At 39.1% G+C, this 26097-nt stretch overlaps 1 protein-coding gene across 1 annotated transcript in view; it reads left to right on the forward strand.

Annotated features, from left to right (window-relative positions):
* Positions 1–200: 200 nt before the first annotated feature.
* Positions 201–26097, forward strand: part of RAB3C (RAB3C, member RAS oncogene family) — a 98771-nt gene continuing 72874 nt past the window's right edge. Inside the window, exons 1-2 of the mRNA XM_087715531.1 lie at positions 201–356; positions 15046–15273. Of these exons, the coding sequence (XP_087571657.1) occupies positions 333–356; positions 15046–15273 (252 nt within the window). The 5' untranslated portion in view covers positions 201–332. The remainder of the gene's footprint in view (positions 357–15045; positions 15274–26097) is intronic.

Raw genomic sequence — 26097 nt, forward strand, 5'->3', positions numbered from 1 at the left:
CCGCGAGCGGGTCTGGGAGACGTAGTTGTGGGTATGGAAGGTTCCTCTTCGATTGGGCAGCCTTTAGTCGGTTCTGACTACAATTCCCACAGATCGTTGCGAAGCGGGTGGGGGGGGGAGGAGAGGAATGACACCGTGGACAGCTCCCGTGCTGATCGGTCTGCTCTGGATCCCTGGCGGAGCAGCGGCTGAGCGCGTCGTCCGCTGCTGTTGCTCCCGCCTTGAGCCGAGCGGTCTTGGCTGTGGGCTCGATCTGCTGCTTGGATCCTAGCGATAGTAAATCCGCGAGGTGGAAGAAAGCGGAGAGGGGAAGAAAAGACGTGCGGTTGACAATGAGGCACGAAGGTGCTATGCAGGTTAGTGGCACGTCAAAGGGGAACCGGGAATATCCCTTAAAAAAGGGACCCTGGCCGCCTAGATTCACATGATCGGGGCCAGGGGCCAGCGGCTAGGAGGGGAAGGGCTGCGGCGCCCAAAACGGGAACCTGTGGTTGAGTAATTCGGAGATCTCATTTGCAAACAGGAGGGAGAGGAAAGGACGGACGGTACTCAGGCAAACATCACGTGTTAATTCCCATCGCAAACACCGTGTGTCAGTTTTCCCTTGTGTCTTCCTCAAACATTCTGATCCCTTCATTTGTTCTCTTTGGCCGACTAAGGGGAGAGCAAGGCATTAAACTCAGAGATTACTGAGGAATTCAAAGCATTGAGGACCACATGTAATTTGATAGAACTGTCTTTCAGCTGACAACTCCATTTGCAAAGGCTGATTCAGGGCAAGAACAGAACATTAGCGTTTTAACACCATAAAGGAAAGAGGCTTCTACTCTTATTCTTTGTATATGGATCCTTTCTTCTTTTCCTTCTTTCCTTCTCCCTTTCTACGTGAAGCCTCCAAATTTAGGTAGCCATCCTAAATCATTGCCTACGGAGTAACACTTGAACATATTAAGTCTAATTTCTGACTCTATATTGTGCAAGATGCAGTCACATGTAGCCAAAAAGAAATCCAATTGTGCTGAATGAGTCTTATAGGTAAGCATAGCTTGCTACCTTAATATTTCAATAACATTAAATATTGATGGATCTTTGATGAGCGATGGATCTGCTGCTGGAAAATTCTGGATGGCCACTAGATGGAAAAATAGTGTTAAGAGTTTCCACTATCTCTTTACTACTGCCTAGTGGTCATTTGAATATTGCAGCCCAACTCTGTGCTACTTAAATCTTCCTAGAAGTCACTTTTGCATTTGAATTACTAAATTTTCAAAGCATTGTCTTTAATCACAGCTGCATTGAGCAAGGGAAAAATTAAAATATAATAAATACGAAGAAAAGGATATCTATTTTTAAAGAAGCGCTGTGAGTGTCGAAGTAATAGCTTATTAAAATTGAGAATTAGTTTGATTCTCCTTCCCAGGAAAGTCTTGTTTTACTTTTAAGCACAAAATAAAGCTCCATCTTTGGAAATTGACAAGGCTGAGCATTTCGACAGCCCAAAGGTAAACTACATACCCTACTTTCTATCTAGTCCAATTTGGAGGTAAAATCCACTGGTCCTAATGGGACTTGAGTGTAGACGTGCATAAAGATGTTTTGTTAATTTCTGTATTTTTAGTGTATAGCTTGCCATAGTAGTTGTATCATATCTATTGACAAATATTGCTGTCTAGTATTAGAAATTTTGCAACCAGATTTACAAAATATTATCAGCTACAGAATATTTACAAGGTTTTAATTTTGCAAAAATGATTCTGTAGGGATTGTTCATCGAAGGTCAAAATTCAAAATTTTTAACAGAATTATTTCTTGTTTACTGTGTCCCCCTACATAACATCTCTGTAGGGTGTGTATTCAGATCGATTACTAGTGTTATGTTACATGATGAGATCTATTTACCCCAGAAGTAATTATAAATATATCCATCTGCAAGAATTAAATGCAAAAGAATACGAACTCTTTACAAGTGAATATATGTGTATATATCAAATATATCTTCATATTGTTAGGCAATTTTAAAAGAAAGAATTAGAACCCTACAGCTGAATAAAAATATTACATATTTTCATAGTAAAAGTGAAAGTTATAGGCTTATTTTGCTTCTGGATCAGTTACAAGAATTGCATTTGTTCAGAAAACACATTGTTACATTTTTATTTAGTTTTGAATAAATTTTTAAAGCTTGGGTCCTAAACAAAATTGTGGCATTAAAGCAGAACAAGAACATTGGTTTCAAGTGTCATTATCAATAACAACATTGCTTTAAATATATAGAGCTCCCTGTTCTCTCTATATCCTATAGGCTTAAAAGACACAGGTAAATTAATTGGAAATGGAGGAGAATCAAACGAGATTAAGTCAAGGAGGATTCTATCATTTAAATTACTCATAATTTGGTTTAGCTACAGTAAGTATTAGGATGAGACTATCAAGCAAAAGCCATGGGGGGGGGACACCCAGTTTTAAGGTGTCTTTTAAAGCCAGGTCTCCAATCTTTGCAACTTTATGACTTGTAGACTTTAATTCCCAGAATTACTCAGCCAGCATGTACTTAATGACTGCCTGAGGAATTCTGGGAGCTAAAATCTACAAATCATAAAATTCCCAAGGTTGCTTTAAGGGAAATACGTAAGTGAATTAAGATTTAGAGGCAGCAACAACAGGGAAGAGTTTTTCCACTGAGCAGGATAGCTTTCGACCACTAATTACAGCACAATTGGATCAACAAAGGATACTAAAGAAAACCAAAGAAGGGTTTAGGAAGTGAAATCACAGTGATGTTGCAATAATTTTACTTCTGAGGCTTCCACCACTAGTTAGAAATTAAATAGTATAGCTAAGTAATATTCAATATTGGAATCAACAGTCTTATTGGAGAACCTTTTTCAGAAAACCCAATTCTTTTGTTTTTGAAGATCCATCTGTTGGTTTTGATGAAGGGGAACCTTTTCTTCTACACACACGTCTTGCTGTCATGGCATTATGCACAAAAAAAAAGTTTTTGCTGCTTCTCAAAGGAGCACAAGCACTGATTTTATATAAACCAGATGCAACAGAACTGTCAAAGCAAAGCTGCGGAGGATTGAAAGAGACTAATAATACAAATTTGCATGTCTGGTATGTAATTATAATTAGAGAGTATCAAGGATTCTCAGAGATGCAAAAAAAAATTGCAATCATGCAAAGTACTTCTGATTAGCATCAAATACTTTCCCTCCTCCCAGTCCTCTGCTGAAAATTAGACCTATCAAAACAGCACATATCCAATTCCAGACTATCTAGCCCACAACTTGGAAAATTGAGTCAATCTGCCTCAGAGTCCCAAAATAAAATACAGCATAGAGGTGAGCTGAATCAATGTGGCCAGCTGTTTTGCTTTGCTTTACAAGGTTTTTTTCTGCATGCACAGAAGGTGTGCAGAGGTCATTAAAATATCCACTTTGATTTGACAGTCTGCTTTGATAGTATTATTTGAAGTTTTATCAAACACTCTATTGAAGATTTGTCTAGCCGTACTGAATATGTTGATAATTATTCAAGCCTCAAGCTATTCCAGATTGTATTATGAGTTTGAATTTTGTTGGGATGTAGGTTTCTGATTACTTTTTTTCCCCCTGAAAAGAATCTTTTTTTCCTTTTTTTTTTTTTTTTACAAAAATCAAAGGCTGGTTGGATTCATTTGATTTTGTCAAATTAGCCTCACTAAGCCAATTTACTGCCAGATGCAGAACTTGTGACTGGAACTTCTGTCGTTAAATCAGGCAGCCATTAAGTGAACTACATTCAATATGATGACATTTTGGTGTGGTCATTAAGCAAATCACAATGGTCATTAAATGAATCACATGGTCATTAAGTGAATCTGGAATCCCACCCCCCATTACCCACCCCCATTGACTTTGCTTGTTGGAAGTCAGCTGGGAAGATTTCCAAATGGTGATCACATGAGCCCAGAATCTGGGTAATCATTGTAATATATGACATTTGGCAACTGCACAGATTTTGATCACATGACCCTGGGAGGACCAGTCTAAGGTACGTTTTAGCAATATTGTAACTTCAAATGGTTGGTAAACAATTGCAAATAAAGGACTGCCTATAAGAAGACTAGAACCCCAAATTACCCAATTTTCCTTTTCTGCCCAAAATTTTAAGTGGCTAGAGATTAAAACACAAAAATAAAAATATTTGAGTTGAGCTAGATGCCTGACATCTTCATGAACATTTCTACACAGTTTTCTTAACAACAGTATGTATGGTAAGCCTTTGCCATCTTCCAATATTTTATTTTTCAGTTTAATTTAGAATCCTGAGTTGTCCTAATTCTCCTGCTCTGGTTCTTCCATTCAGGTACTAACCAGATCCCATTGTACATTTTTTTAAAGGTCAGCCAAGATTGGATAAACATTTGTCGAAAATGCTGATTTCTCCTGGATTTCTTAGACCTGTTCCTTAGATAATAGAATTATTATCTATCTTCTTCCATAGAATTGGATATATTTTTCATGGTCACCCTCACCCTATGTTTTTTTCACGAAACCTTTTAGATAGGTCCAGGCCAAGAAAACATAGGTGATTGAACCCTATCAGCTTCATGACAGGATAAAGCCATGGGGTTAATCTTCCCACTGGTATCTAAGATTCCAATCAGTGTGTCACACTTCTTTCCTTTAGTTCTGATGAAACAGTAGCTATCTCAAATAGCTCATATCAGACATTCATTAAAGAAATACAGATGAGGAAAATCCGTATCTGGGAGGCCCAGTTTTCACGAATGAGATCAGTATAATACTCTGAAACTTTCAGAATTGATTAGGTAAATTTGCCTCCATTCATATTTCTTTTCCACGTCATCAGAAATTTTATCTGTTCAAAATACACAGGGAATCTCAGAACTGAAATGATCTGGGCTTTTCTCTGTTGTGTGTTGCCTGGCTCATTCGAACATCTTCAGTCAGGATTTGAGCGGATCCAGAAATATGGGGAAGCAACATCACAAAAAATAATAATTCTAATAATTTGATATCATTGTCCTCATAATCTTCTGATGCTTGGAAAAGGAGGAGCTGAAGATGAATTGTTATTCAGAAAAAGACTTGAAATACTGTGAATAATTGAATATGATGGCTGGAACTCAGGAAGTATAATGGTATGAGAGAAAGGCTTTGAGAGGTGGGGTGAGGAAGTACTGCCTAGGGAATGGCCAGATAAGAGATGGCATAGCCCACAGCTGCATAATGGACAGAGATGCGGAAGCTAGCATCTTGGGCTGTCACAGGCGTGGCAGGAGATTTGTACTTTCAGACTTACAAAATTCTGTTAATGTAGCCTTACAGTAAAGTAAAAAGTTGGAACATCTGGTTGTGTTTCATGTCTGTCTCGTTTACATGGGAAGGCTGACAGGAAGCTGCTTTTGATTAGGTATTTGCCAGCCTGAAAAGAGAAATAATGATTGGTATGAGGAGTCACAGTGATGTCACACAAGTTTCCTTGGAGTCAGGAAATTTCACCACAATTAGTATTAGTTCTTGCATAATGAAGGTTATGTAGGGGAGAATTTATGGGCTTTCAGAGATCAAAGATCTTCAGTATGAACCATGCAGCTATTAAAATTCAGAGAAATTTTTTAAAAATGAAAATGAACTATGGATAAATAGTCTTCTGTGTGGCCTCCTTAATTCATAAGGGCCACTTTGAAGATAGCAAATATTGGTATAAGCCAGCATGCTTGCACTAGCCTCTTAGGGTATGATAGAAGCTGACAGGCAATATGATAGAACAACTGTCTCATTTGTCATATGAATACAGATTGTCTCTTTAGCAAAGTCGGCAACAAATATTTTGTGCATTATCAACATTAACACAGACTTCTGGTGGTTTCTGGTGGTAGGTAACCTCTACACATTTGCCATCTGCTTTTATTTATGAATGTTATATGTGACTAAAAGATTGTTCCTATGGTGAAGAGTGTCCTAGGCCATAGAAGAACCTCTGGTTATGTTACAGAGTTCAGAGCAATGGAATAGTTATCAAATTTGTGCAAGTGTTTGGAAGAACAATGGGTTACAAATGCATGACAGTATTTGGCACTTTATTCCAATGTATAGATATCAGGGGTGAAATTCAGCAGGTTCTGACAGGTTCTGGAGAACCGATAGCCAAAATTTTGAGTAGTTTGAAGAACTGGCAAATACCAACTCTGGCTGGCCCCAGAGTGGGGTGGGAATGGAGATTTTGCACTATCCTTCACCAGCCATGCCCACCAAGCCATGCCCACAGAACCGGTAGTAAAAAAAAATTTGAATTTCACCACTGATAGATATGAATTGAAGCCTAAGCAATAGGATCTCCATGCTAGAGGAGAGTCCAGAGATGTATAGAAGTATGAAGTATTTCTTTTTTATTAAAAAATCTCTAGTGAGGAATCTAAGGGGGGGAAATCACTGCTAAAGCACAGCATACTGACTGAATATTGTGGGATTATTCTCAGGTAAACTCGGGTGGGTCCATGTTTTGTAACACAAAGAGTATAATCCATGCAAAGGAATCCAGGAAGACCAGGGAGCTCCAAATGTTTGCCGAGGGGAAAGTAGTGTGTGTGTGTGGGGGGGGGGGGGAATATCTAAGTCAAAACATACCAAAGTGCCCTAGTGGGAACAACAGCAGCAACATCTGGCAATGGCTAAAAACAGGGAAATTAAAGAGAAAGAGGGATTAATTCTGGTTGCATAAGACCAAACCTTAACAAATGCATACAAACCTGGAATTGAGAAGAGAGCGACAAGTAGCAAATGCCATCTCTACAAAGAAGGTGAAGAAATAATGGACCACCTAGTTAGCTGCTCTAAGAAGATCATTCAGACTGGCTGCAAACAACAGAATGACCAAGTACAACATTTCCCCCCCCCTTTTTTTTTCTTATAGAGCCTAAATTCATGGTAGAGTTAGGGTGACTGGATGGAGCTGAGCATTTACTGTCCTTCCTGATGCCTATGTGGAGTTTGCAGAAGATATTTTTTTCTTTGTGCTCTATGAAAAAACTTCTGCTGCTATCTGAGACTGAACATTCAACCTTCTGAGTGGGAAGCCAGTGTCTTCACTATTAGGCTACCATATGCCACTTGACAAAGTAGAAACAATGGCGCATTGAAATATCTGTAAGAAATGCCGTTTGCTTGTAAACAAGACCAGTATGACCATAAAACAGAAAGTAATAGAAAATGAAGAAGCTAAATTTCTCTGGAACCTTAGAATTCCAACCTACAGGCACCTGCCATATAACATCCCAGATTTTTAACAATTGTGGATAAGAAAAACAAGTCTGTATAGTGAACATGACAATAGCAGAATAGAAAAGAAAGAATCAGAAAAATATATATAAAAACCTGCAAATAGAAGTAGAACAACTGTGGCAAAGAAAGCAAAGATAGAATCAATAGTATTAGATTGAATGAGCCACAGTAGCTCAGTGGTTAGAGTGCAGTACTGCAGGCTACTTCTTCTGGCTGCTGGCTGCCTGCAATTTAGCAGTTCAAATCTCACAAGGCTCAAGGGTGACTCAGCTTTCCATCCGTCTGAGGTGGGGGCAACAGGCTGACTCTGTAAACCGCTTAGACAGGGCTGTAAAGCACTGTAAAGCAGTATATAAGTCTAAGTGCCAAGTGCCACGCCATTGTTTTGGGTGCATTCCTAAAACAACAGTGTTAAAGCACCACTTTAACACTATTGGCATTGGTAATATCACCACCAGTTAATTGCAAAAGGCAGCTTTCCTTGGAATAACTTACATCCTGTAACAATACCTTTAATATTATTCAAAAAACACCTTCCTGTTCCTTGGCAAGAACTTGATAGACGGACAAAAAAATGCCAAATCCAGTCTAAACATCTCCCTGACTGCTTGATCAACCATAATATTCTGAGAAAAAGCAATTCAGGAATGTATAGAAATTGCCCTTTCAGACTTAACATCCAGGCAACATGATAATGAGACAAATTGTCCCTTGTTATCACTTACCATGCAGATCAAAGCTTTAAAGTTTTAATTCATCATCCTGAACCGAACTGGAAACCAATCAATAAGCAAGAAAATATCTCACTGCAGAAGATTACAATAATGCCAAATAATATACTTAATTATGAAATTAGTTTTACCATGACTTCCTCTGCTTACATGTGATAGTGTCAAGGAATCATTCTTTGTCTACTTAACACCTCCTTTTTCAGAATTAGACAATATGATGATTTGAACATCTTTTTGATCTTCTTCAAGACCTTTATCTCATCTTTTTTTAAAAAAAATCTTTTTTGAAAGAAGATTTCAAGATTTTAATTACAAATAAAAACCAGGAACATGGCACGTGGCAGACCAATGCATTCACAAGGAAGCTTCTGGGTCCTCAACAAATCCCAAAGCAAAATAAGTAATTGATAGCCATTTTCAAACTATTGCCACTTTTCCAACATTGAAAAAGAAGCCGAGAGATATAGAACATTTCAGGGATCTAAGAAAAAATGGAAAATATTGTCAACTGACCATTCTGATCAATATTTGTTCAATGGCTAGTCATATCCATCATGTAAGTCACTTAATGGACAAAACATTCTAACTACCTCAATGAAAAATATTCTTTGTGGAATCTTGAAATATCCCTTCTAGATTCTGATTATAACTTCAGCCTCCAGGTCCTAAAAATGGATTTATACACAGGATGAAATGCTGAGGGTTCACAGGGATTTGGGGAAACCTCTAGCTAAGATTCTGTGCAGTTTGGAAAACCCCCAATCCCACTCATGGCTGGCCCTGCCAACCCCTCCCCTCCCAGGAGTCCCCACGCAGCCCATTTTGGATGCAGGGCGCACACAGAGGCTTGGGGAGGATGAAAAACAGGCCTACTGGAAGTTCAGGAAGGCAGGAAACAGGCCCATTTCCAGCCTCCAGAGGCCTCCGGAGCCTGGGGAAGCCATTTTCACCTTCCCAGAGGCTCGAGGAAAGCCTCCGGAGCCCAGGGAGGGCAAAAACACCTCCCCACCCCACCGTGGTGCAGGAGGCTGACTAGGCCATGCCCATAATGGCCATGCCCACCCAGCAATCGGGCAGAGAACCCTTGCTAAAAATTTTGAAGCCCACCCCTCTTTATAGATAACCATCCAATCATCCATATTTCTGTAGTCAGTTTCTGTCCATGCTTATAAAAGGCCAAACATCATTCAAGCAGGCACATGGATAGTTAATGCTTATTATTATGACTCAGTTCCATCGTGATATTAGCAATAGCAATAGCAGTTAGACTTATATACTGCTTCATAGGGCTTTCAGCCCTCTCTAAGCGGTTTACCGAGTCAGCATATTGCCCCCAACAACAATACGGGTCCTCATTTTACCCACCTCGGAAGGATGGAAGGCTGAGTCAACCCTGAGCCGGTGAGATTTGAACAGCCGAACTGCAGAACTGCAGTCAGCTGAAGTAGCCTGCAGTGCTGCATTTAACCACTGTGCCACCTCGGCTCATATTCCCAACACAGCTGTTAATCATTGGCAAAAAGTGAGTGAACACCACACACACCTTTAAGAAGGGAATACTGTAGTTACATTCCATGAAAGAAATGAGTATATTTCAGTGTAGTGATAACAATAGTGATTTCTGAATCTTGATATATAGAGAGAATGAAATCCTGTCCTTTAAAGTGTTTTGCACTTGTCTGAAAATGAAAGTCAAGCACCCCAATTTTGCAACAGTGAAAGCAGATGTTACCAGTTAAGAACTGTTTTCAAAAAGGAGGCCGAGGGGATCAATTACACGTAGAAGGACTGAAAAGCCTCAATAGCATTTGAAAAATATCACCACCTTGAAATTGTGCTTTATGTTGTAGCATTCGTATTGTAATAGCAGAAAACTCAAAGTCTGCTCATAAAGGCTGACAACATCCTTCCTATCACTATCAGCTATTCATTCCCATAACTACTGTGATATTCTGTTGGTTTTCTGTTGGTCTAGAAATGAAGAGAACTAGGTCCAAATCTTCAATAGTGTAGGTCAGGGGTGGGTTCCAGCCAGCACTACTGCTGGTTCGCTCACATGCGCGATTCGCGTACGCAGTTGATGCACGCTGTGCGTGCATGCATAGTGCAATTAAAATTATTCTGCGCATGCACAAAACTGAAAAGTTAGATAGTGGGCCCAATGGCACCAACTGGGGAACCGGTTTGGGGATGTGGCAGGCCTGGGTTGCTGCTGGTTCCAATGACCCAGGCCACCAAACCACTACCGGTTCAGCTGAACTGGTCCAAACCGATAGGAACCCACCACTGGTGTAGGCAAGTTTAAGTCTGTTGCATCTTCCAACATTGTTACAAAGATAAAATGAGAGTAGGGAATAAACTATGGCTCCTAGTGCTACATGGAAGAAATAAGGATATGAACATTTTTAGGTTAATGTTTTCTAAAATGCCACTCATAATTTCCACCTACCCTTTTCAACAGACTGTGCTTTCTATGACGTGCTCTGTTTCAGGTTCAATTCAGCCAATGTAGCCTCTGTCTGAAACTCTTTAAAGCAGCTGCCATATCATCATCATCATCTTTTAATGACTCCATAATCCTTGCGGGTGGAGTCTGGGCAACTGGAGTTGAGTGTTTAATGGCCGGATGCCCTTCCTGTAAACAATGCAGAGTTTTGTTCAGCAGATATATACTCATTGTGCCCAGAAAGAGAAATAACTGCCTATCTAGGATCGAACTCACAGCCTCCTGATTGTGAGGTGAAAGCTCTACCTCTAGGCCACTGCAGGACTCTTTAAAGCAGCTGCCATATGATTCTGCTAAAAGATACACCTGCAGGATGACAGGAGCTATGCTCACACTCTAATGTGGTCCTTAGGTCTTTGGGATTAAATCCCAGACACTGAAAAGCCCACAACATTTTTTATGAGCCTGTATTTTCATACCATGGCAGACCTTTAATTACCAAGATGGCACAGTGGTTAGAGTGCAGCATTGCAGGCTAATTCAGATGACTGCCAGCTGCAGTTCAGTGGTTCAAATCTCACCAGCTCAAGGTTAACTCAGCTTTCCATCCTTCCTGAGGACCCAGATTGTTGGGGGCAATATGCTGACTCTGTAAACCGCTTAGAGAAGGCTGTAAAAGCACTATGAAGCGGTATATAAGTCTGCTATTGGTATTGCTACCTAGCCCCCCACTATTTGAGTCTGTCTTGGCATTTGTGCAAGGCAAAGCAATCATCCTGTATTGCTATACCAGTTCTCCTTTGGTATAATATTAGCTGGATAACTGATGTTAAGGCAGATGCATTTGATTTAGAAAAGAAACTATCTGCTTCAAAACTCCAAACAGCTTTCTGAATTGTCAAGTCAAACTGACATTTCATATCGGATTCAATCTAGTTTGTACACACTTGATGGAGATGAAATTCCCTGATTTCCCATATTCCTGAACTGAAAAAGCACCATGGGAGGTGTTCCTTATTATGTTTTCACTTAGGACTATTGATTGATATATGGGAAGCCAAAGAAGATATAGATCATCATTGGAAAAAAATGAATAAGGCAGGAGAACATCTGACACTTACAGCAAGTGCAAGAAACTCTGCATACTATCCACCTTCATTAGCAACTTTAAGATATCTGGACTTCAACTCCCTGAATTTCCCAGTCAGTTAGAGGTTTATCACAATGTTATATTGTTTTTTTAAACATAAAACCAAATTCATTTTCATTATAGTGAAGAATTATTAGGATTTTTTTCCCCAGAAGAGCAGAAAATCACATATTTAGGATATACGTTCAACAGTGGCAGAAATTAACCAAAGCTGAGTGAACATTCAGAAAGCTCACATCAAAATACATGCTTTGAAATTCCTACTGGCCAAATTAGAAGTCAGAATCTTTTGTCCTGGCAGATGTATGTAAATATGTATTTATACATATTTACATAAATTTAAACCCTAAATAGCCAGAGGCGAACTATTAAAAAAAACCTCATTTAATGATGACAACTATTCTTTTTTTTTTGCGCTTTCCTAAATATAATTCTTTTGAATTCATTTCATATCTTTACTACCTGTATCAACGAAACACCTATAATGTGCTATTTATTTATTCATTTATTTCTATTTATATGCCATTGTGTCTTTGGAAATAGAAAGGAATATAAACTAGAAGTAAAAACAGCAGATGAATAAAATGCAATTATAATCCAATTGAAATTAAACTATATATACAGCTATTATCCCATATTTGCTCACCCTCCTGTCCTTGCATACTTTTAAAATTACAATCCCATTATATTACTCAAAGCCAGCCCACCCACCCCCAATTATGCTATGTATACACGATTTTACGTTCCTGGAGGGGAAAACAGGATATCAATTTGATATAGCAAGATTATAATACAACAAGAAAAGATGGAGACAATTCAAGTCAACTCAAGTAGGTTTTATTGTCATTTCAACAATATACAGTACAGTACACAGTGAGATGAAACAATGTTTCCCCAGGACCAAGGTGCTACATCAGACAGCATAGATAAAAAGAAAAAGAGCAGAACACAGAACTACATATAGCTCTAAATCTAAGAATTTAGAGAGTGTTGAGGAGTCTGATGGCTTGTGGAAAGAAACTGTTACACAGTCTGTTTGTGCAGGCCTGAATGCTTCTGTATCTTTTTCCAGATGGCAGGAGAGTAAAGAGAGTGTGTATAGGGTGTGTGTGGTCAGCCGCAATGTTTCTGCAGCGTGTAGTGTATATGTCCATGACAGAGGGAAGAACAACTCCGTCCTCACTATTTGCTGTAGGGTCTTGCAATCCGAAACGGTGCAATTCCCAAACCAGATGGTGATGCAGCTGCTCAGGGTGCTCTCGATAGTCCCTCTGTAGAAGGTTGTGAGGATGTGTGGTGGAAGCTGTGTCTTCCTCAGTTTCCTAAGAAAGTAAAGATGCTGCTGGGCCTTCCTTGTTATGAAACCGGTGTTGAGGGACCAGGTGAGATTCTCTGCCAGATGAACACCAAGGAATTTGGTGCTCTCTCTACAATCTCCACAGAGAAGCCATTGATCTTCAGCGGGGAGTGGTCGCGTTGTATCCTTCTGAAGTCTTCTCTTGTCTACATTCAGAGACAGGTTGTTGGCTTTACACCAATTCGTTAACCTCTCCACCTCCTCTCTGTATGCTGTCTCATCGTTCCTGCTGATAAGACCCACCACGGTCGTGTCATCAGCAAACTTTATGATGTGATTCGAACTGTGCATTGCTACACATTCGTGCATCAGCAAGGTGAATAGCAGGGGACTGAGCACACAGCCCTGAGGGGCTCCAGTGCTCAGTATGATGGTGTTAGAAGTGTTATCCATGATCCGGACTGTCTGAGGTCTTCCAGTCAAAAAGTCCAGGATCCAGTTACAGAAGGAGGTGTTCAGGCCCAACAGGGTCAGCTTCCCCATCAGATGTTGGGGAATGGTAGTGTTGAATGCTGAACTAAAGTCTATGAAGAGCATTCGTACATATGAGTCTTTGTTTTCTAGGTGAGTGAGGGCTAGATGGAGCTTAGTGGAGATGGCGTCGTCGGCAGAGCAATTTGAGTGGTATGCAAATTGCAGTGGATCCAATGTTATGGGCAGCAGGGTCTTTATATGCCTCATGACGAGCCTCTCAAAGCACTTCATGATGATGGGAGTAAGTGCAATGGGACGGTAGTCATTAAGAAAGGCACTGATGGTTTCTTTGGCACAGGGATGTTGGTCGTTGTCTTGAAGTACTTTGGGACAACAGTGGTGCTCAGAGAGATGTTGAAGATGTTAGTGAAAACATTTGCCAGTTGGTCTGCACATCCTCTGAGTACTCTGCCAGGAATATTGTCTGGTCCCGCAGCTTTCCGTGGGTTGACTCTGCTTAGAGCTTTCCTCATGTCAGTAGTGGAGAGACAAAGTATCTGCTCGTTGGAAGGAGGTGTAGTCTTCCTCGCTGTCATAGCGTTCTGTGTTTTGAAACGGGCATAAAAGCTGTTTAACACATCTGGAAGTAAACCATCACTCTCACAGACATTTGGTGATATTCTGTAATTAGTGATGGCTTGGATGGCCTGCCACATACTCCGTGTGTCGCCGCTGTTCATGAAGTGTTGGTGGATGCTCTGGGCATGTGCATGCTTTGCTTTTCTGATGGCCCAGGACAGATTGGCTCTCGCTATTCTTAGGGCTGCTTTATTACTGCCCTGAATGCAGAATCTTGGGTTTATAGTAGAGCACTCACCTCTCCAGTTATCCACAGCTTCTGGTTGGAGTGTGAGATAATTTTCTTGGAGACTGTGACTCATCAATGCACTTGCTGATGTAGCCGGTCACTGACGATGTGTATTCCTCCAAGTCAATAGAGTCACCAATGGTTGCAGACTCCCTGAACATGTCCCAGTCAGTGCATTCAAAGCAGTCTTGAAGAGCAGAGATGGCTCTTGCTGGCCAGGTCCTCACCTGCTTCTGAACTGGTCTTGAACACCTATTGAATGGTCTGTATGCTGGAATTAGCATAACAGAGATGTGGTCTGAGTAGCCAAGGTAGGGGCGGGGCTTCACCCGATATGCGCCCGGGATGTTTGTATTCAAAAAGCTAAGCAAGATTTTTCCCCCTGCTTTTTCAACTGCTTTGTCATTTCGTCTTCTTGGGGCCAGGGCACTAGAATTCTCCTTTTCATAGCAATTGATTTTGATGGTTGTGTTGCTATTTTAGGAATGCTTAAAAACACTTCTGTGAATATACACAATCTTAGCCATTTGGATAACAGAATTAATTAGCACTGCTCCCTTTTGGAGGAGAAGGTTGCCACTTATTTTCTGGAACCAAAATGTTCACTCTGATTATTGGTGTTATTTGAATATCGTACGATCTCCTTCAATTTCTACACAAATACTTGGGCACCTACTCCTGAGAAGGGTGGTGAAAAGATAAGCACTTTGGAGTTACATGAAGCAAACATAACATTTAATTTTTTTTTAAAAAAATATCTCTCTCTTTCCTCATCTCCAATCTACAGATGGCATCTGCGCAAGATACCCGACATGGCCAAAAGGAAACGTCTGATCAGAACTTTGATTATATGTTCAAACTTCTCATCATTGGTAACAGCAGTGTTGGGAAAACCTCCTTCTTATTCCGTTATGCTGATGATTCTTTTACTTCAGCTTTTGTAAGCACTGTTGGGATCGATTTCAAAGTGAAAACAGTCTTCAAAAATGAAAAAAGAATTAAGCTACAGATCTGGGTAAGCAAGCCTACTGTATATGTGTATGGTTTATCTCTGCTTTTCAGGTTTATATATTAAATGTTAAAGGCAAATTACTCTATTTCAGTGTTTCTTGGCAACTTTAAGACATCTGGACTTTAAATCCCAGAATTCATGCTAGATGGGGAATTCTGGGAGTTGAAATCCACATTTATTAAAGTTTCCAAGACTGAGAAACACAGCTCTATTTTAATCTTTCTTCACAATTGTATTAATTAATCTTGATTATTCTTCCGTTTACCTTTCTTGCATTTGACCAGTCCAAGCTCACCATTTGGTAGAGCGATGTGGTTGCTTCGAGCAGGAAATGGTGAGGAGGGAAATAAGGAAACATAGAAGGACAGAATGATACATACCATATAGTTTGTCCAGTAAATGATGTCTTGTCCTCTTATGCTGGATGATTTAGCCCTGGTAGCTGCCTTGATGGAGGATTTATGAATTACGTGACCTACAAGTAGAATGGAGAAGCTATCATTCTCTTTGTTCGGAAGCAAACTGTCTTCAAATAGTACTGAATCTACCTTAGTTTGCTTCCATCTTAGTTTCCATCTTCTGGAATACATCCTTCTCTGACGATGGGACAATCTGATATTTATTATATATGACTTTGCTTTTAAAGCAGGGGTGTGAAACTGGCAGTCCACGAGCTGGCTGCATCATGCACAGGCCATGTCCACCCCAGCTCCGCGAATGGAAAAAAATATCATGAAACATCATGTGATGGAAACGTAACGCTGCAAGTTTGACACCTGTATTTTAAAGGATTGATGTTTGAGTGGTTCTGCTTATAGCTGCATGGAGCAGGGAAAATTACTTTAGTGAAGATATTTGGGAATTGTTACCTAAGGAAAAAGAGCTGAAGCATTTTATAAGTCCACAAAGAATAAGATGACATTCAGATATGATTCAGGTAAACATGTCTCTAATTCATTGACTTATCAGAAGAAAAAGGAAGTACAGCATGATCTGACGTGCAAGCTTCTGCAAATGTTCGCAAGCATAGTGCTAGTTTTCCTAATATTATGAAGTAGGTCCTTCAGCTCCTGTTCTAGTCTTTAAATGGTGATGATCATGACATCTGATATTCTTTTCCTTTTACTATTTGGAAAAAGAGAGACAATATTTTACTCAGATTGACTGGTTTACAGTTTTAGAGGCCTGGATTTTTCATGAGTTTTCTCATCTCACTGCTTTGACACATTAGTCGTGGAAGTCATTAATATTTGTTTCCTGGAAATACACAAACACATTAGAATGTAAAAGCTGGAACCTAGTCTTCCTATCTTACAGAATACCCTTTCTACTAATATGGGCTGCTGTGGGCCCATCTTTAAAAATATCTCCTTCTCCCTAATCATCTGAAGGTAGAGTTCCGAAGCTAGAATTCTAAATATATGGCGTTCAATTTCTTTATATATGCAGTTGAAATAAGTGCTACAAATGAAAGCATCTAATGGGGTCTTAAGCAAAGCCAGCTCTTATAAATTGGTAAGGTTTTACTTCAGAGGCTTCTCTCAGAACAGGACTAAACAAGAACCTCCAAGGAACTCCAAGAATCTCTTCAAATGTCACCACCATATTGATAAAATGCCTTAATTCACAGGGAGCACTCAAACTATCTTATTTCAATAAGTCAATATAATTAGTTTTTTAGTTTTTTCCTGAACACCATCACTCTGCTAAACAAATATTTCCCTCATCCCTGTCAAACTATTTACTAAGGCTGCATTACTATTACTATTAATCTTCTCATCATTCCTATCACCCACCTCCTCCCACTTATGACTGCAGGACTGTAACTTTGTTGCTTACATCCTTACGATTTATATTGATATTGATTGTTTCCTGATTGATTATTTATACCCTATGACTATCATTAAGTGTTGCACCTTATGATTCTTGACAAATGTATCTTGTCTTTTTATGTACTCTGAGAGCTCCAAGAATCTTCAAGAATCGCACCAATAACAAATTCCTTATGTGTCCAATCACACTTGACCTATAAAGAATTCTATTCTATTCTATTCCAGAAACATTTTAGTAAATAAATAAAATGTAATAGAGTTAAAATTTAGGTGTTGTTCTGAACTTTCCCATTTAGGTAAGTCCCACATCTTGTTTTGAGTACAAATCTCAGCATACCTTTCAAAGCCCTTTGACCCAAATGTGGGAGCCCATTTTTTCAGGTCAGCTAAAGACTTTCCCATCACAACTCAATTTCACCTTATTAAGGACTTAAAACGTGTATTTGAGCATATGTGTATGGGCTAAAAACTCACATGTACCCCCTCATTCATATTTAGCAATTATCCTTGTTGTTGTATCCTGTACACTATCCCAGATAATTGTAAGTGCCTAGGGAAGGCTAATATATGCATATTGTTTTAGAAGAAGATTATAAGCTATTGAGATGCATACTAACTCTTGCTGATGCCTCGTCATTACCTGCTTATTATGCAGCAATAAATTGTCTTTCAGCTACAGGAGATGCACTTCCTTTTTTACTGTGTATCCTATTAGTATGCATGTTATTGATAAGTCTCATAATGCAAAAACAGCTAACATGAATGCAGGGTCTTATAATTTACACTAATATGTTTACAGATAAATATCAGCAAAGCATTATTTCCATTTTTTTCATCTGGTAAATGAAATATGTCAAAACTGAATCAAACTTTCCCCTGTATTTTGCTTTGCTCACAGTTTTACAAAGAATGGGGGTGGGGTTGATTAGAATGCAAGGGGGGTGAATGGCCTCCAAGCATCATTGGTGCCCATGAGACATTGCTCACCCCCCTTCAAGGACACCCAGGGTAGATGCCATAATGTGGTCAGCTGGTTCCCAAAACAAAATTAATAGAAATGATTGGTGGATATAATGGATTGTGGGTGGTCCATGAGGAAATGAACTATGTGTGCATTTGCACAGGAAGCCCAGTGCTGGCTTGGCTTCTTCTGTGCCAATGTGAATTTAATCAGTAAAGTTTATAAAATAATGTCCCAGGAGTTTCTTTTTCTGGATTTGCCAGCTTGACAACTGAGTTTCATATAAGGTAGATGTGAATCAGTTTGCATGGTAGTTCCAATTTAAAAGAATATTTATGTGTATCCTTTTGAACAATAACACCTAAGAATATTGTTCTTCCATTATCTGATTGCTTGGATTTAGAACCTGATCATTCCATATCCTCAGCTACATAGAAATTTGAGGCTTCCAAAAGGACCACAGGTTCCTTGAGTCTAGTAATAAGTAGACGGTTCATGCCTCTTTTCTCTTTGCAAGTGCTGAAACCCATACTCAAATGTCTCCAGGTTCAAGAGCCAAGGTGGCACAGTGGTTAAATGCAGCACTGCAGGCTACTTCAGCTGACTGCAGTTCTGCAGTTCGGCTGTTCAAATCTCACTGACTCAGGGTTGACTCAGCCTTCCATCCTTCCGAGGTGGGTAAAATGAGGACCCGGAATGTTGTTGGGGGCAATATGCTGACTCTGTAAACCGCTTAGAGAGGGCTGAAAGCCCTATGAAGCGGTATATAAGTCTAACTGCTATTGCTATTGCTATTGCTATCTCCTGGTGAGGACATAGTTCTTGTAGGCTTTCTAAAGTTGGAATGAATTTTTGTAGGGGAAAAGTTTATTCTATCCAATGAAACAAAAAAGTGAAAGACTTCTAGTTGTAGCCAAAGAGCCAAGGAGATCAAATTAAAGAAAACAAAGAACAGAACGGGATAGTTGATGCATCGAGCACATCTTTATGGTTTCTGCATTGTTTAATAGGAACAGAATTCATGAAAATTTTGAGCATTGTCTCTCAAAAAGCCATTGTAAGTGAATGTTCCATATTGTTGTCCTCTTGTGCAATTTTAGACTTCTGCATTAAGTGATTTGTTAATGCAGCTGGAATACAATTGGATGATGGATACACCCCAAGGCTACTGATGAAAATAAGATATGAATCTTGAAAGAGTTATTCTGTGGAACAGATTTCAAATAAAGGTGTTCCTGTTGCATTATAACCTACAATAATAGTTATAATATGAACCATGCCTATAGCATTGCTGTATAGTTCTAGTGAGGATGCTCCATTATTATTAACATCTCTTCACCCATTATTTCTTCTTTTTAGCTTTATTTTTATAGTTTTTAATATGTTGATAATAAATGAAGCTAAAGTGCTCTGGGACTTTAGAATTCAAACAGACATGCATCTTCCACATAACATCTCAAACTTAATTATTGTTAATAAGAAAGACAAAAAAATCTGGATAATGGACATGCCAGCATCTGGACAGAGCAGAATAAAAGACAAATAACTGGAGAAGATAACAAAATATAAAGACAAGCAAATAGAAATAGAATGATTGTGGCAAAAGAAACCAAAGGTAGTGCCAATAGTAGAGGATTCTTGGGTGCAATCCCAAAACAACTGGAGCATCACTTAAAATACCATCAGCATTGACAAATTCACCATCAGTCAATTGCAAAAAGCAGTTTTACTTGAAACAGTTTACATCCTGCAATGAGATCTCTAATACCATCAAACATGTACCCATCCCAGGTTCTTGAGAAGAAGTTGGTAGATGGATAAAAATGCCAAATCCAATCTAACCATCCTGATGACAAACAATTAACTGCAATAACAATAAAGTGATACTTCAATATCTAGAATGGACTTCCTGAATACCTAGAAAGTTGAATTTATCAGACCTGAACAGCATGATTTTGCAAAAAAAAAAAAAAATCTACCCTGCTTTGAACTGCCTATATTCTTAGAAACTTGGTAGTTCCTAGGTCCGTGGGATTTGAATCAGTGGTGTCTCAATGGTGCCTATTGATGTTTAATTTCTTGGTTTTACTCCAGTGGTGGATTAAAAAATGTTTACTATCAGTTCTGTGGGTGCGACTTGGTGGGCGTGGCATGCCCTGGTGGCCATGGCTTGGTGGGTGTGGCAAGGGAAGGATACTGTAAAATCTTCATTCCCTCCCCACTCCAGGGGAAGGTTACTGCAAAATCCCTATCCTTATCATCTGGGACTCAGGAGGCAGAGAATAGATGGGGGCGGGGCCAGTCAGAGGTGTTATTTACTGGTTCTCCGAACTATTCAAAATTTCTGCTACCAATTCTCCAAAACTAGTCAAAAACTGCTGAATACCACCTCTGATTTGAATCATTAGTTTCCAGCAGTCTTAGACTGAGGATCTAACTGTACATTTCTCACAGAATTGTTTTGGATATGTTTTGACCATGTTTTAGCTTTGTTATATGCCACCTGGAATCCCTTATTTTTGATGGGCAAATATATACTGCAAATTTGATAACTAAATAGTTCAATGCACAGCTTTCTCCAAACTACCTTATTAAATAAACAGCGCTTGTGATCCATTCATTTACATTTGAAATTATATTATAAGGCAATTGCATGCTTCACACACAGTATGCATTTATAATTGAAAGTGATGGTAATTTGCATCAGACACGTATTTCAAGAAACATATTGGAATATTTAATGTGAGTTGTGTAGTGGCTCCAATTCCTGCTCATATGTATATTTTCAAGTTAAAGTACAATATTAGTTTGTATAAACATAGAGAAAAATATTGCATTATTTTGTTTGTTTTATGGCAACTTTTGTTATTGTGGCTGTATAGCCAAGGAAGGCAAGGTGCATGTACCTGACATTTTACAGATATTAACCCATGGAACTAGATTACCCACATGGGCTTCTAGCCTGATTGTGCAGAATAAGGCCAGACAGAGTCACATGAGTAAACACATAGATTATTCTTCAAGGTAGTTATTATATCCTTTCTTGGGTTCATGTAGTTTGAATATAGATGTTTTGCAAACTTGAGTTTGGTTTAAGGTGTTCTTGAGAGGTACTGCATGGATACTCATGAATCATATTTTGTCCTTTAAATCCAGACCTTATCCAGCCCCAATACAGAAGCTTCCAAATTCCTCTAGATTCTGCCATTTTAAAAAGATGAACTTTGTAGATGAACTTTTTAAAACAATTTTTAGAGTCACTGTCAGTAAGAACAGATAATAGTTCAGCTCAGTAAGGCAGCATAAACTGCCTGTTAGTTGTACATGACTTTAACTGTCCTAATTCTAGTCAACAAGATTAAAAGCCTTGATAATAAGTCTAAAATTGAATATAAATAAAAGCATTTTGTATTCCTACACATCTGCTCTGTTCTGCACTTCATTTTTTATACCAATGAAAGTCCTATCTTAAGAAGTTCAAAGTAGTTCAGTGATATGATTAAACCATAACTGATGATACTCTTCCTTTTAACACTATGGTTTTTTTAGTGTACAGTGCTTTTAGAATGGATTAGGACTTTCATTGGTTTTGAGATGTTGGATTACAGGATGCAGTGTGCATTTTTTGGGTTGGAAACCTATACTGGATTGTCCACTTAATTTAATCAGAGTTGTTTAAAACTAAAAATCTTAATAGGCATTTTCAGATAAATTGGTCAATCACTATTTAATTAATATTCTGGTGTCAGGTCTTTCTTACTGCATCCGCTGATGAGTTGCATCCAAAAATGTGCCAAGCAATTTGGGTAGAAGCAAGAAGAATATTTTGGTAGATTGGCTGTGGAAAATCAGTTGTTCTGCTCCTTTCCTGTGATGCATAAGCACAGGCTAGCATTGCATGTTGTACCATTCCTGATCTCTCTGTTCCTATCACTCCTGATGTATTCTGACTCATTAAGAACCACAACATTTAGTAGAAATTGGTGAGACTTTCTGTCATTCTCTAAAGCTTCAGTGACTCATCAGGAAGTCTGCTATTCAGTCTTTTGGGAGTAAAACAGAGGTGGTATTCAGCAGGTTCTGATCAGTTCTGGAGAACCGGTAGCAGAAATTTTGAGAAGTTCAGAGAACCGGTAAATACCATCTCTGACTGGCCCCGCCCCCATCTATTCTCTGCCTCCAGAGTTCCAGCTGATCAGGAGGAAATTGGGATTTTGCAGTAACCTTCCCCTGGTGTGGGAAGAGAATGGAGATTTTACAGTATCCTTCCCCTACCACATCCACAAGCCACACCCACCAAGACATGTCACACCCAGCAAGCCATGCCCACAGAACCAGTAGTAAAAACTTTGAATCCCACAACTGGAGTAAAACCCCAAAATTAAACATCGATAGGCACCATTGAGACACCATTGAAGTAAATAAGATTTCTAACAGCAGAGTCAGGGCAGGCCAGTCCATTGAAATAAATTTAAAGCAATAAGCAATAATGTTGAAGTTGCCATAATACCTCATTAAAACCAGAATGTTCACCAAGCATTTCTGGCCAAATAGAATTACAGAACTTAGACCATGAGCCAGCAAATCTGTGTTGACTCAAATGATTCAGCGAACAGCAATCTGTCCTGTAAATAGTGGCTGACTTCATTCAATTTCACACAGGTAGACCTAACAGACTTTGAAATCTTCAAGTTCTTTTGTAGATCATCAGAAAGCTAAGGTAAAGAGAAAGGCATCAGTTTGATATGTCTGAAGTGGATGTAGGGAAAGGAAAGAGATGAGACTACCAGTGATGAAATTACCTATTAAAAACCAATAGCTAGGGAGCGATTGCTTAATGTTTTATTTAGTTTTTGAAGGGCACCCCTTCAAAATATTCTGGAAGTCCCATCCCAATGCATACTTTTGGATCTTTCCTCTTCTAATTTTTTCTCTCTGCCAGCTTCCCACTACCCTTACACTTTCTGATATTTCTTTTTCATCACTTACCAGTAACAGAGCAACCTTTCTCCTTCTTCCCTCCAAATATTAAGATGGAGCTTCGGTAGGCTAAAGGTTTGAAGTTGGATGGGAAAGTTAGTGTTAGCCCACAGGGCTCTTATTGTTGTGGGGATATAAATAAGTATAATTACCATCTTGAACTCTTGGAGAAAGATAAGGATGTAAATAGGCTTAAGAAGGATCTTGACAAACATTGAACATTGGGCACTATCTAATAAAATGAAATTCAATGGTGAAAAGGGTAAGGTTCTACATTTAGGCAAGAAAAATGAAATGCACAGATACAGTATAAGTGGTACCTTGATCAATAGTAATAACTGTGAGAGGGATCTTGGAATCCTAGTGGACAACCATTTAAATATGAGCCAACAGTGTGCAGCAGTTGCCAAAAAAGCTAACAAAGTTCTAGGCTGCATAAACAGAGGGAAAGAATTAAGATCACATGAAGTGTTAATACCACTTTATAATGCCTTGGTAAGGCCACACTTGGAATACTGCATTCAGTTTTGGTCGCCACGATGTGAAAAAGATGTGGAGACTCTAGAAAGAGTGCAGAGAAGAGCAACAAAGATCATTAGGGAACTGGAGGTTAAAACATATGAAGAACGGTTGCAGGAACTAGGTATGTCTAGTTTAATTCAAAGATGGACTAGGGAAGACATGATAGCAGTGTTCCAATATCTCAGGGGTTGCCACAAAGAAGAGGGAGTCAAACTATTCTCCAAGACACCTGAGGGTAGAACAAGAAGCAATGGGTGGAAATTAATCGAGAGAAGCAACTTAGAACTGAGGATCTAATTGTAGCAAATCAATATTCTCATTTTAGCTACCTGTAAGTTTCCAACTAGAAATACCCTTAATCTGATGTAGCAAGGACTATTTTTGTGTCCATAGGAACAGAAGAACCAAGCTGGACAGGCACACCACCTTCTACTCTAGCATTTCCTTTCCACAATGATCCACTAGCTACCAACCTGAAGCACGTGAATACACGAACACCCTTGTTCTCATGCTTTCTATTACCTGTGTGAGCCACCCACATATAGCAATAGCACTTAGTCTTATATACCAGTTTACAGAGCTTTACAGCCTTCTCTAAGTGGTTTACAGAGTCAGCTTATTGCACCCAACAATCTGGGTCCTCATTTTACCCACCTCGGAAGGGTGGAAGGCTGAATCAACCTTCAGCTGATGACATTCGATCTGTCAAATTGCAGGCAGCCGGCAGGTAGCAGAAGTAGCCCGCAGTACTGAATTCTAACCACTGCACCACTGTGGCTCTTATTGTCTGAACAAGGCATTATATGTTGCAGAGATATTTGCTTTAACAAGCTGCAGTAATGATGTGATTTGTCTGACTAAGGCGCCAACACCTCCAGTGATTTTTTCCAGTATTCATTAAGTAGGTCATTGGGACTACCAAAAGAGAGATAGACAGATACTCCTTCCTGCTACTGCAAGAATAAAATAAAGCAATGTAGCAGCTTTATTTCATTATTTAGGAGTGGGAAGTCAGGGTTTTTTTTTTGCAGCTTCCTCAATGTGAATATAAATCTTCTAAATCAGGAAGTTCCGCCATGTTCTTCTTTAACAAAATTTATCAAAATGAAGAGGATAATGTGACAAGAATTTCAGTGATGGAACTATTTTCCAGTGAGAACCAATTTATCTCCTCTTAGATTAAAGCAGAATCAGATTTTCTGTGAACTAGTGAGGTGGTGGGTAGTTTTACTAATAAGGGAAGAACTTTCAGCTTATTGACAGAACCTTCTCCTAGGTCGTAATCAGTCTGTGAACTGACTGTTGAGAACTGAATTGCCTCATCAAATAGCTTGAAGCATCAGCAAAATAAAATACCCCACTGAAGTTTTGCACAGCCCTAATATTCCGTAACTGCTACAAGAAAATGTTTTATTTCTATTATGTTTTAAACTAGGATTTGAAGGTTTGAGTTACCTGCCTGAGACATGACACAGATTTTGTGCATCCTCTTAGGCAGAAGTGTAAACCCAACTGGTTTCCTTGATTTTAAAGAGACATAGGATAGTTGACTCAAGGATTGTGCTGTAAACTGAATTCCCACATTATATTCATTCTTAGACTGCTTTTGCAAAATGATTCCATATGGTTAATGGCATTCAATAATATTCAGGCTTATTTACAGATTTAGCAAAGTAGAGATAAGTAGATATAGATCATACAGATATGCAACTCTTTGGAAATAATTAAGAAAATGTGCCTTAGACAAGTACAAGGATGCAACTGTAGCATCTCTCTGCCACTAGTTAAGCAGTCACATATCTTTCTTTAACTACCATGTAATCTTCTTTTAATAACCCCATAATCCCTTGTGGGGTGGAGTCTGGGCAACTGAATGGAGCTGAGTGTTTACTGGCCAGATGCCCTTCCTATCGCCAATGCAGAGTTATATTCAGCAGATATATACTCATTGGGCCCAGAGAGAGAAATATCTGCCTCTACTTAGAATCGAACTCACAGCCTCCTGATTGTAAGGTGAGAACTCCACCTCTAGGCTACTGCATCACTCTCTTTAACTATCATGTGATCCCAGGAAATATTATAGCTTTAAAAATAAATTTAGTCCAGTGTTACATTCATGTTGCCTGAACTCTTAACCACATTTTGGCAGTCAAGTCCAAAGTGGTGCATATCCCTAAAGGATAAAGTAAGAGTTCTGCAAAATCACTAATCCAATGCCTATTAGTATCAAAATCTAGGTTCTGTAGGTCATCATTGCCATAAATCCTGTTTTGGTCAGACCACAGCTAGAAGATAGCATCCAACACTTAGTACTGCATTTTAGGAAATACAGCAACCAAACGATCTAGGTTCCAAGAAGAGTAACTACAATGATTAGAGATATTGAATATGTTTAGCCTGCTGAAAAGAAGATGGTGAGGGAGGCATGTAGAAGATAGGACAATTATATAGAAGTATATTTTAGTTAGGCATCAGGTAAAAATTTTGAATTTCATTGTTCATGTTTATTTTGTTCTTTATATCTTTCTGTGG

This window comes from Thamnophis sirtalis, unplaced genomic scaffold, assembly GCF_051295495.1.
Source record: "Thamnophis sirtalis isolate CommonGarterSnake01/CBP01778 unplaced genomic scaffold, rThaSir2_p1.2 scaffold_5, whole genome shotgun sequence".
Classification (NCBI taxonomy): domain Eukaryota; kingdom Metazoa; phylum Chordata; class Lepidosauria; order Squamata; family Natricidae; genus Thamnophis; species Thamnophis sirtalis.